This window comes from Lepisma saccharinum, chromosome 12, assembly GCF_977018435.1.
Source record: "Lepisma saccharinum chromosome 12, izLepSacc3.1, whole genome shotgun sequence".
Taxonomy (NCBI): Eukaryota; Metazoa; Arthropoda; class Insecta; order Zygentoma; family Lepismatidae; genus Lepisma; species Lepisma saccharinum.
The window spans coordinates 22,070,749-22,084,543 of record NC_139240.1 but is presented as its reverse complement, the minus strand read 5'-3'; the positions used below and the strand labels follow the sequence as shown (position 1 = coordinate 22,084,543).

The window sequence follows — 13,795 nt, the reverse complement described above, 5'->3', positions numbered from 1 at the left end:
CGGGTGAGTGCGACCTTACTCTGATGATACGATAAGGTATCATCGGGGGAGTAAAGGTTAAGCCTCTAAATATGACATGGAAAATGCATTGAATTATCATTTTTTCTTGTCCGTATGGGAGTAGTAACGGGGCTTGTCAACAGATGGAGGGGATAAGAGCGGGTGGCGTCATCCGTTGTCGGACGTCGTAGTAAGGCATTTTGTTGGGCAAACTGAAGGAACATGGAAACAAATAGGTTCCATTGATACATACGATTTTTGTCAAATATCGCCACCCGACAAAGTATCTCACTACAACATGTGACAGAAATTGCATTGACTGCAACATCCAACAAAAATCGAATGCATAAGCAAGAAGAGGTTTAGACTGCAAATATGCTGCTGGAATTTTATTACTCTTTTGGCTCACTTCACCTTAATGTAGAAGTGCTTACGAAGGTTTTCTTTCATCATCCTGATGTATTACTGGTTTTGCACAAGTTAACATATGTTTACAATGACATTGCTCGATTCTTAGATATCAAGAAGAATCCAACCAAATGGGATATATATTGAATACCATCACGAAAAAGTGAAACACAAATCTGCATTGGTGAACCTTATAAAAATTGGCAAGTGCATGCTCCCAACCTCAAATTTACTAGTATTGCAATGAAATTAACACCACTGTCTGTCCTGTCTGTTTAAACTCGTGACAGATGGCCATTAATATCTCACTGAGTAAGGTTAATGTACAATATTATGAAATAAAATACTAATAATAAATACGTAAATATTTTAATATCATATTTACTCGAATCATTCAATCATAAAAGCAAATCACTTTCTTCAAGAATTGACTTTTCTCTGCCAGCCCTGCTAAATTTTCACTTTCCATCTATTGATTTATACGAGGGGTGGCCAGAAAGTAATTTCCAATTAGTAGGGACATTGATTTTTTGCAAACGCGAAAACCGTGAAAAATGGTAATTGCTGCGAAGTTATGTTTAGGAATGTACAGTTATGTCTGGACACATTTTTCGCCCGTTCGAAATATCGAAATAATGCGAATTTGGCATAAAATGCGAATTGTTGGCGTGTTTAGTGATTTTTTTTAAAGAAATGTCCTAAAACAACGAAAAATTCCTTGAAATACCACATTCTTGTCTTTTCTAGGCCATGTTTGTGTACATATAACATGCAAGTTTTCCAACAATATACTCAAGAGTAAACTATAGAGTTATACGTACATGGAATAATTCCGGCAGCCACATTAAATCATGTATTTCCCACGATTTTTTCAACTTCTATCAAAACCATTTGCATCACAGAGCAAAGTGGCAGGGTTCTAACAGGAGATCGAGTGCGTATCTATCGTCACACGGGAGCCACATCTACGTATTTGTTGCATGAGATATGTTCTGAATTACCAAGCTAAGTGCACACCATCGATATAATAATAATGGAGCTCAGTCGTTAGGGCATCTGACTACTATGCGAGAGACCTGGGGTCGATCCCCTGCAGTGGAGAATCGGGATGTTTTCCACCTATTCAAACTGCTCCGGCACCCACCCAGCATCATATGAAGCTGGTACCTTGAGAAAACTTTGAGGAATAAAGGTAGCCAGGAGCGTGGTGCTGATCACAACACCCCTACCTTCAGCCGTGATCAAGAAAGTGTGGGGCCCTAAATCCACACCCCTACTATACACCTTCATGGAAAAGTACAGGGAGCACTTTACTTTTACTTCGTGAAAAATCTGTTCCAACATATCAAACTGTCACGAATATACGTTGACCATGTGACCTACAATTTAAAATAATAGTTTTAAAGCACAATGGAGTATTAAGTTTCGGTATATTTGGCAGATAAATGTTCTAAAACAAAAACGCAAATTTTGGGAAACGTAACACTAACAAGTCAAAAAAGATAATGCCAATTTTATGTTCCATAATATATCGGTATCTCTCACGTGAGATTGATTGATTTTAATTTTTTGGGTGCGTCGCCACTTATGGTCATTATGCACCCTTCAGTATGTACGGGGAAAATTCCATTATCTAAAATCTTTACTTTAAAATTAAAAAAAGAGTATGGAAAATAACTTTCCCGAAATAACTTTCATGATATCAAACTCTAACGAAGAGGCAAAAGCCATGTGACTTAAAATTTGAAACAGTAGTTTAAAATCACCATGAAGGTATAATTTCAGATATTTGCCAGAAAATGGGCTAAAATGAAAATGTGAATTTTGGGGAAAATTACACAGTATAGTAAAAAATAAAAAATAAGAAAATACACCAATTTAAAAAAAAAATAACAAAATATCAAGGTCCCTACCGATTAAGCATAAATAAAACAAGAATATCAGTTGTAATTTATTGCATTAGTAACAGTGAGTCCTAACCTAATTTTCGGCATGATCACCACTGTTGTTCTGGCATTTGTCGTAGCATGGCACTAAATTTTGTATGCCCATGGTATGTGTGTCTGACAGCAAAGACTGGAACTATCTCTACCGCAGTGTAGCTGTCACATCCTTGCCCTGTCAGAAACCTTTTCAGTTAAACAAAGAGATGAAAGTCTGTACATTCAAGGCCAGGGCTGTACAGGGAGTGGTCCAAGATCTCTCACCTGAAGTGATGCAAAGAACGCGTGTGTACTCAGCTGTATGGGGTTGTGCACATTCGATTGGCCTTCCGTGAATTGTCTGCACCATCATCTGACCATACTATCACTCACGACGTCTGGTCTGCACACCTCACACGATTGCTGCTGGCTCTGCACCAAATTCTGAGGGTGCAATATAGGGTACATCACAATCGGTGGGAGACTGTATGAGAGCTGCAATGTTTAACCTAGAACTGTCCTAAAGCGGCTGCATTGCAACTGTACCGGATTACAGCTACATGCCACTTCTTCCTGCCTGCATGTGTGTGTGTAGCTCTCCAACCACTAGTGCTGCGTATAGGCACCATTGGAGCTTTTTTCAGGATGCCCCTCGTATATGAACTTTCAGAAGCTTTTATTATTAGTGTTCCTGTTTTAATGTGTGGTTAGCTAAATGAGGTACCTATACAATGCAATTCTATAAATTCCGTGCGTTTAATTTCTAATACCTACGTACCCTTTTCATCAGCATTAATGGTATAACTGCATGTTGTCAGTTTCACAGTACTTCACTTGGATATACTGTACTGAAGAAGAAATCTCATTGATAATGTAAGGAAATATGACACTTTATTTTGCTCGATTCAATTGTTTCACTTATATGCAAGAGTTAAGTTGTTTGCTTTACAGAGAAGAGAAGTAGCTTTATGCGTTGAAAAATGAGTTCGCACTCATGGTTCTTGCAAGCAGAGGGTCCTAAACCTCAGTGGAAATATCAACATATAATACCGAGAGTGTATAAGGAGACTGATAAATTACAAATTGTATTTCTTAATCAATCACTCTTATCTCATTTAGTCGTAACTTTAAAAATAATGAAGTATTTCATTTTAAACTTACTGCATATGACAAAATTCCGTAATCCTTCCCTAGCTTGTGAATTGTAATAATTTTCAAAATTCACTATTTTGCAGTTTGAATTCAAATCATAGAGAATAGAGAAATTAAGTCAACTTCATGGAAGATAATATTGGTACTTAACAAAACCATGCATGGATCTGTGTGTTTATTATTTCTATTTGCAAAAACATTGATTTAGTTTAGTTTGTAATTGTCAGGGAAAAATGTAAATTTTGTCATGGAAAACCTGAAAAGTCAGGGAATTTCATTTCTGCTAGTTTGTAGCCACCCTGGTTATGTGTAGAGGCAGGTATAAAGTCATTATCGGATTCTGTGATTCATTGTTGCTACCAGTGGTAAGTGGTTGGCATTTTGTTAATCACTTTTTTTAAGTGCTCTCTTGTTTTTGTTACATTAAGGTTTGATTCACATCTACACTCAAGCAACACTCAGGTCACTCTCCCATAATGCTCTGCTCACGGTCAGGCGGTATCCACACTAGCGGTCAAGCTTCGCCTCAGTCATGGTACAATCAACGTGAGTCGGGTGTTGGTTTCAGGGTGGTCTCTCTGATAAAAGATCAATATTCACAAAATTATTCGAACGGACTGTGTAAAACATTGTAATACTCCAAAAACTGAACCTGCTTTGCAACACAAGGAAAATGCCTCATTAAGCAATCAATGTGCTGTTCTTAAGTTGATAAGTTCAGCATGGGACTATATTTTCAATAATGCTGATGGAATAATTCAACAATGTTCGTTAAATGACAATGGCTCCATACCACAAGAATATAATTATTATTTAGTTGCTTGTGTAACCACATATGTATGTCTTTCCAGTGACTTATTGCAAGGTTTGGTAGGGCCCCCTCGATGGCGCAGTGGTAGAGTCCTTGCATTGTAATCAAGGGGTGGAGGCACATAGTGGTTCGGATTCCACTTTAAACTGTGGGTCCAGTCCCGATTAGCCTTACTGTGCATAAAGTGGATTTAAAACAACAAATCAAAATTAAAAAATCAAATTATTGCAATGGTTGGCTATTGTACTTGACCCAATAAAATAAACTTATTGTGTGAGGGAGATTCATGTGAACCAAAAATAGCCCCAAAAAATTAATTTACCTCAAAATGACAAAAATGTATTCACTTGTTTAAATTTTTGATTCATCGAAAAGTTTGTTAAGGAGTTTAGTTTGTGTTTTAAGTCCACTTTATGCACAGTAAGGCTAATCAGGACTGAACCTAAAGTTTAAAATGGAATCCAAACTCCTATGTGCCTCCTCCGGGTATCGAACATGGGACCCTTTGATTACAAGGCAACAATGCTACCACTGTGCCATCAGGGAGGCATCGTTTGTTAAGGGGGATTCTCAAATTCAGTTTTCACGAAATCGAGAAAAATAATATGTGGCTGAAGAAATTGTAGTTTGTGAAGATAATTACTTTTAACACATTGCATGTTTTAGGCTGTCTCAATAGTATAAAGGTAAAAGTTATTTGTTGCAAATAATACTACTTGCCCGGAGATATGATAATCTAAGCCGCGCGTCAGGCTAAGTTTGCAGCAGGTTTTATGTATTAATCCACGCGAGAACTGAGCTCAGAACCTTCCATGCCAGTCTTGCTTCAATCGCCGAGCTGCTTACATCGCAGACACCGAGAAAATCCACAGTATTGCCAACCGCAAAACACATCAAAACCCGCATGCATAACAAGCGGAATATATTTTTGTTTCTTTTTGTCTCCTGAAACATAACATTTTAGAAGTACTTTCGGCACATAAATTATTTAAAAAATGGGTCATTACTTAATATAAATGCGAAATATCTTCGAAACATGAGATCATGTGCATGGACGTCCACAGGATTTTTTCTAGGGAGGGGCAAGGAAGGTATTTTTTCCCAGGGGGGCAAACAAGTCACAAGCCCAAAAGAGTGTAGTTCCGTAAAAAAAAATTGCTTAAATTTGAATTTATGGTGGTAATGCAATAATTAACACATATTATTGTGGCTAAAATGAAATTATATGTGTGAAATACATAATTTATGGTTGACTTTCATTTTCCAGGGTGTGGCCATGGCCCCCCTTTCCCCCTTCCGGATGCCCATAAGCATGTGTGTATATTTCGAGCACGCAAAAATAAAAATAAACAAATATATAAGTAAACAACGATAGGTCCTCTTGAATATAATAACAAATTATTGTTTTTGGTTTATAAAAAATACATTTATGAAAAACTTGGTTACTGTAAGACACACGCACTTCAAGTTATACCAGCAAAAAAAAGCATGATTTGATATTGGTGATATACTGTATATACAATCAGGTGCATTGTCTGCTGCTATTACTCTGGTTTCAATTTATGAATCACTTCACTAAACCAGGATTCAAATCTTGGTCTGTCCATTTCTTGCTTAACATCCTTCCCTTTCTTTGCACGGAACAGTAAATATGCGCCTTCAACAAATACTTCATTGCAGCCAGTGGGTGAAACAATAAGCCTCCCCCTCCCCCCTCTTCCTTTCTCGTCAGTTTCTTCAGCCCTGGTGGTGGTTTTGCATGGTGGTATGAAAAAAAGTTCAATGTACGCCCCCCCCCCCCCCTCCCCGAATTAAAGCACGTCTGGTCCAAATAATAAACATGTTTCTTCTCACTGGGATATCTTTTAATACCGCGGACATTCTTTTGTCCTCAAACAACAAACAATCGTTTCCTCGTCCTAAACTCAGACCGCAAATCATTCAACACCCGGGATACAGTTCGTGCGCACATTGACGGCAAATCACCTCACGCCCTGTTATACTTTGATCTTGTTTCCGTAAGGAGGATTATGCATTTTAAACAACTTGCTTGATTTGAAGAGCTTTTCCCTTCAGATGAAGCCCACAATAACATTATCTGAACAGGAGACCTTGATTCAGCCATTCTCGCCGCTGTGTAGCATGCTTATTAATCACAATAAACATAGGGTTAAAATAGTGGGATGTGCAACACTGGTATCACGGATTCCACGTGCTCTGCAACGTATTCAGTCTTGCTAGACTCGCACTTGGGTTTCAGCGTTTCCTCAGCGCAATGCAAACTCCAGTTGGCGAATCTGCAGATCCAAGTTTGTCTGCACTGTGATTGCAACCGATCAAGTCCAAACTAGGGATGGCAAAACGGATCCGGATCCGGGTCTGAAAGTTTCGGATCTGGATCCGGATCCACAAGTTCCAGATCCGAGAGTTCTGGATCCGAAAATTTGGGATCTGGATCCGGGTCCGAAAGTTTCGTATCTCAATCCCATTATAATATTACCACACCTTAATAAGGTATTATGATCTTCGATTACAAAGAAATTTTTCGTTAGTCCTACAAGATTTTTTTCAAGTGTTGTTCCTAAAATACTTTGCTACGCATCGGCTAACACACTCGTGTACAAAAATAATCTTACTTGTTTAACATAAAATGTCAGAGGTGATTTTGTAAATGCCATTGAAACGATTATGTATTCATTCGAATGTATTGGAAATGAAAACACACATAAATGTGAGACATTCCATTCCAGGATGAAACCTTTAACACATATAGCAAGATAGAAATGTTATACAAAAATTATACAATTGTTCTACAGTTACAGTTTTACAAATTAAAATAAAACATTATAATATATGCAGTGTTATATAATTACAAAGTGTAAGACTAACAAGGGAAGTTATCTAAGTGTTCCCTTCCGATTTCCATGAAACTTGGCAGGCGTATACTGGGGCCCAAAGGAAGAATTCCGTGTTTTTTTTGTTTCAGCTAAAAAAACTGTTTTAGGGGACAAACCCCCTCAAATGTCAAGATGAGGACAAATTGAAGTGTGGATCTGACCCCTGTGTCCCCCTCCAATTTCCATGATACTTGGCAGGTGTGTGTATAAACGGGCCCAAATGAAGAAATACATGTTATTTTTTGTTTCGGCTAAAAAACTGTTTTAGGGAACAACCCCCCTCAAATGTCAAGATGAGGACAAATTGAAGTGAGGATCTGACCCCTGTCCCCCTCTCCAATTTCCATGATACTTGCAGGTGTGTGTATAAACGGGCCCAAAGGAAGAAGTACGTGTTTTTTTGTTTCAGCTAAAAAACGGTTTTAGGGGACAAAACCCCCTCAAATGTCAAGATGAGGACAAATTGAAGTGAGGTTCTGACCCCTATGTTCCCCTCCGATTTCCATGATACTTGGCAGGTGTGTGTATAAACGGGCCCAAATGAAGAAATACGTGTTTTTTTTGTTACGGCTAAAAAACTGTTTTAGGAGGTAACCCCCCCTCAAATGTCAATATGAGGACAAATTTAAGTGGGCATTTGACCTATGTGTCCCCCTCTGATTTCCATGAAACTTTCCAGGTGTATAACGGGGCCCAAAGGAAGAAATACGTGTTTTTTTTGTTTCAGCTAAAAAACGTGTTTTTTTGTTTCAGCTAAAAAACGGTTTTACAGGGCAAAACCCACTCAATTGTCAAGATGAGGACTAATTGAAGTGGGGATCTAACCCCTGTGTCCTCATCCGATTTCTATGAAACTTGGCAGGTGTGTGTATAAACGGGCCCAAATGAAGAAATACATGTTTTTTTGTTTCGGCTAAAAATCTGTTCTAGGGAGCAACCTCCCCTCAAATGTCAAGATGAGGACAAATTCAAGTGGGGATCTGACCCCTGTGTTCCCCTCCGATTCTCATGAAACGTGGCAGGTGTATAGAGGGGCCTAAAGGAAGAAATACATGTTGTTTTTTTTTGTTTCAGCTAAAAACTGTTTTAGGGGGCAAAATACCCTCAAATGTCAAGATGAGGACAAAATGAAGTAAGGATCTGACCCCTGTGTCCCCCTCCGATTTTCATGAAACTTCGCAGGTGCATAGAGGGGCCCAAAGGAAGAAATGCATGTTTTTTTGTTTCAGCTAAAAAACTGTTTTAGGGAGCAAAACCCACCTCAAATGTCAAGATGAGGACAAATTGACTTGGGGATCATCTGACCCCTGTGTCCCCCTCCGATTCCCATGATTTTTGACAGGTGTATAGAGAGGCCCTATGCCCCCTGTTTCTTCCTATGCCATATTTACATGGTTTCGGAGTCAGATCCGGCCCGACCCTGTGGGCTTGGTTGTTTGTGAATGTCCATTCATCAATTTCATAATTTCATCACTCATCCCCATCTTCGCAAATTAGCCAAGAGGCACAAAACGCGAAGTAAAATAAACTAAATCAAATCGGAGTCAGATCCCCACTTCAATTTCTCCCCATCTTGACATTTGAGGGGGGGGGGTATATACACCTGTCAAGTTTCATGGAAATCGGAGGGGGAGACTTAGACCTCCCTTGTAAGGGTAATAATTAATTACAAATCGCGCACACACACTATATATATATATGTGTGTGTGTGTGTATATATATATATGTATATTAGCAGGTAACAATATGTTATAAGCACATTCTTACTTTCCAAAGAAGCGCATGTGGGATGGCAAAACGGATCCGGATCCGAAAATTCTGGATCCGGATCCAAAAGTACCATATCCAAAAGTACCGGATCCGAAAATTTTTAGGATCCGGATCTGGCCATCCCTAGTCCAAACCTGCTAATGGATGTATTATTTTGTCTGTATTTTACAAATTAAATAACTGTTTTCTTGCAAGTATGCAGTTGTGTCAGAATAGAACCTGTCTCAGTGGAACTATATTCTGTGTGCACGTTTGGATCTACATATGCGAAAACCTGCTGCAAAGTTAACCTGACGCTTGGCTTACATAGGCATCACGCCAGCATTATACTTATTTTAGCATGTGTTGGGCTCTGATTCAGGACTGGTTGTAACTGTTTGCATCTATGCAGTTTACCGCCACACAATCTGGTCACAAAGTACACAAGCTGGAAACATTGTTAGGATGCAATGGCGACACCCACCCTGCCTGTTTATGACCTGCGAGGGGTGGAAATGCCACTCCCTCAAAATTCCTAGAAACATTGAAGTGCTTGGTTCCTACACTGACATCCACTATAGGCAACATCTGCTGCCTAATAGGTAGCCATAGTCAAGGTGAAGTGATCAGCATGAGACTCCAGCCAGTACTCCTTCCCCCAGATTCGCCAGAGCCTCTTTGATTAGAGGTTTGGTGATCATTGGAGCTGGGATGTTGCCTGAAAACTCCACCTGAGATCACTCACTCCGGGAATCAACTACACTTTCTGTAAAAACAACCCATGCACCCTTGTAACTCAGTCCCATAATTGCTGTAGAGAATGGGTTCCCAGAGTACATTGTGCTGCATGACTGCGTACTCTAGGGTACATAATATCAACTTCTACATCAGTGTGTGTGTTCATTGTAACATCTGGTGTAGAAAAAAATATTACTGAGTAGTCATGATACTGACTGATAGCCTTCATACCAAGCAAATGCAAACAAATAAACAGTGCAGATGCAATCTTATGTCATGGAGGATAAATGTTATCCTTCATTCACCGTTGAGGTGTGCCTTTGAACACTGAAACAGCCTTTCTTTGTTGGTAGTTTCTAAGCTGCACAATTAGGATAGTGATTTCTGTAGGAAGAGGGAAAGGTTGTTTTATATATGAAAAGGCTATATCATAAAATTTATGTACGTTACGGTTGTATTTCAGAAGCATTCTGCATCCTCGTCTCGTGGTAGTGAAGAAACTATGGCTGCTCCAGTATCTGATATGGGTTTCCCTCCTCCAGAAGTGACAACAATAAAGTCTGAAATGGAAAGTGTTGATTCATTAGTTTGTGAACAATCATCTCTGGAGAATGTTTGGCTTCCAGACGAGTCGTGTGTCAAGACTGAAACCAAATCATTCGAAGATCCTCCTAATGTTGACATCAATTTATCCAGTCAGTACATTGATGAAACTTTAGTTGATAAAATTGAAAGTGAGAGTGATGAAAAATTGATGCATTTTGAAGGCACAAGTGAGGAAGCTCCTAGTGAAAGTGAAGGATTTTATCCATATGACTGTAAACAATTTGTGGAGAAAGTGCCAGCTGAGGATAGTGACAATGATGCGTTAGTATTAAGTGATGATGAGGACAGGAAGAAGAATGCAGTGATCACCGAAGAAGTGGAAGGCCAAAGGACAGATCCTGGAGAAAGGTAGGTGAAGGAAATTTTAGTACAAGGATTGAAAGTGTACATGACAGTACTAAAGTTCAAAATTGGATCTTATTACGTAAGATTTACAATGCAATTAATTTATTGAATATTGTCACCAATGCTGCAGTAGTAGTGGGTTATTCCATACAAGATCGTCCACCATCTCAGATTTGGATGAAATTTGGTGTGTGATATCTTTGGATAAATATATAATAACCCATTTTTTTTTTCATTTTAGGAATATCAACTTTAGTTTGAAATTTATAGTTCTTTAAAATTTTCTGCCATTTGATGGAATACTCTACTTCACATTGCTTAAAAGTTTCAGACCCAATTATTAACATGAAAGTTTGAAATTTATCATAATACTTAATCAAAATTTTATGGGGAATTCAAGTATCACATAAAATGTAATCAAATGTCTCCAAATGCTTGCAATTTGAAAAAGTGTGGTGTTTATTATGCACATATTTGCCTCTGTAACTTTTCTATTAATTTTTACAAACTTGGACTAATTCCCATCAGTGTTCGCTATTTTGCCTGTTTTTTGTATAAACAAAATACAACTGTGTGGTTTGCTGTTTTTACAGATATTCAAGTTTGTAAAATATAGACCATTCTGAACCACACAATGAAATGCATGGTTTTTACTAAGCACAAGTAGAAGCACCTGTTCAACCACATTCTGGAAGTATGTACATGGGTCATTCCACGTCAAATCGACGAAAATAAATGCACTTTTCAGATTCATGTCAAGTAATTCAAATAAAATTTACAGGATTGGCTCTACCCATGAAATGATGACAATAAATATTTTTTTGAGATTTTTCAGTTGCTCAGTTTTTGTGTAGGACCCCACATAAAAAGGTGAAAAATTGCAAAAAGTAAGGTTCGGGTAATTACAAAAAATCATTTTCTCAGCTCCTATAAAAGCTAGAGAGTTCAATTTGGTTTCATTTTAAAGCTCTTGGAATGGGCTTTCATATGATATGTCACTTGGCAAGGTTTTGTAACATTAATAGTTCAAGGTCACCAAAAAAATTATGACCTCGTATACAGGGTGGTGCAAAATTCCGTTTACAATGTGGAGGTGAATCGCCAAGTGAAATGAAGATGAAAATGTAAATGGAATTTTGTCAAATGACGCACTGTGTCAGAGCTAGAAGATGCTGAAATTGTGTGAAAATGGACTTCACACCTCCATATGCTGACAAATAGTACTCATAAAGAAGATGCGGCACAATATCCCCAAAGAAAACACACCTGGGCTAGCGAATGATGCACAAATCGCATGTCGAAAATGAATGTGGCAGGGATTCCCCACAAGAAGTGAGGGATTCCTGGGAATATGTCCGACATTGAGCGCAGGTATCGAATGGGGGTACAAAGGGAAATGATGGAGGTCACAGCACTTGAAGAACATTTCGCCAGGAAGTGTCCGAAAAGCAGGCTGCAGAAGGGGATTCCCCAGAGAAGAGGGGACACAGACAACTTGTGCAAGAGGTGTATGATGACACACACGTACACAAGTAGTATTCTTTATTGGCTGTGGAAATGACATACGATACATATCACAGACGTTGTTGAAAATGTCCGCCAGCCACATCTACACAGATGGCATCGGCGTAGCAGGGATGCTCTGGTATGCTCAGATACGTTGGGCATGTCAGTGATCATCCCAGCAGCGACGGTAACTCGAGCAACGAGGTCCTCCACACTTTCCACCGGGGTTTCATAGACCAGCCTCTTCATTTCGCCCCACAAGAAGAAATCTAGCATTGTGAGGTCGGGTGACCAAGGTGGCCACAGAACAGGTCCACGCCTACCAATCCATCTATCACCGTATGTATTGTTGAGTACAGCTCTGGCTCGGCGGTCAAAATGTGCATGGGCACCATCATGTTGATACCATACATCTTGCCTAATTGCAAGAGGTACATTTTCCAACAGTTCAGGTAGAACGTCCCGTAGGAACACACACTAGTTCCCACCTGACAAAGTATTGGGCAACACGTATGGACCTATCAGGTTGTCCCCGACAATGCCACACCACACATTCACTGCGAACCGTCGCTGAAAATGACGCTCAATGATTGCATGCGGGTTTTGCACATCCCACACGTGACTATTATGGGTATTGAAGACGCCTTCTCTGGTGAATAGTGCCTCGTCGGTCCGCAACACTGCATTTGGAAAATTGGGGTTTGCAAGGGTTTGTTGCAAATACCACTGACAAAAATCAAGGTGTAGGGGAAAGTCCGTCGGCTACAGGTGTTGCACCCTCTGCACTTTGTGTGGGTGGATACCTTCATCGTGCAGCACACGTAACACATTGGTATGGTGCGTGTGTCGCACATGGGCAATGGCACGGGTGCTTGCTGGTGCCTGGCGTCTCTCGTATCCTGTCCCAACACTTCCTCAAATTGGACACTACGCACACTGCATGGTCTGCCATGATCCCACACCCTAGGTCGTACAGATCCAGTTTCACATAAACGAGCATCCACCTGTTGAAACAGGACATGTGATGGTAGGCACAGATTTGGAAATCGTTCGCTATACACACGCCTTGCCAGATGGCTATTTTGGTGTGTCTCACCGTAAACGAGATGCATATCGGCAAGCTCGTTGGTGGTGTATGTCGCCATTGTCAGGCTCACAAAGGAGCACACGAATATGTACGAAACTAACTTGTGATGTACCGTTAACGACTACAGCACTGAACACTCCACACAGGCGTCCACCCCGTATAGACAACACAGATGATGGTATGCACTACATACTTCCTAACGGCCACTTTAGCAATTTGCTCAATTTCACCTCACGCCTCAGGATGAACACCTTGTGACAACATGCGTCGTTCTCTCACTTCTACGTACGTATTTCATTTCTACGTACAGCCTTGGATACTTCTTGTGTACGTGTGTGTCATCATAGTACACCTCTTGCACATGTTGTCTGTGTCCCCTCTTCTCTGCGGAATCCCCTTCTGCAGCCTGCTTTTCGGACACTTCCTGGCGAAATGTTCTTCATGTGCCGTGACCTCCGTCATTTCCCTTTGTACCCCCATTCGATACCTGCTCTCCATGCCGGATATATTCCCACGGTGCGTAATTCGACAAAATTCCGTTTACATTTTCGTCTTCATTTCACTTGGCGATTTT

General features: G+C 39.8%; 1 protein-coding gene across 1 annotated transcript in view; it reads left to right on the top strand.

Annotated features, from left to right (window-relative positions):
* LOC145996263 (uncharacterized) overlaps positions 1 to 13,795 on the top strand; it is an 88,575-nt gene that overhangs the window by 15,950 nt on the left and 58,830 nt on the right. Inside the window, exon 3 of the mRNA XM_083132689.1 lies at positions 10,141 to 10,631. Coding sequence (XP_082988815.1) covers positions 10,141 to 10,631 — 491 coding nt within the window. The remainder of the gene's footprint in view (positions 1 to 10,140; positions 10,632 to 13,795) is intronic.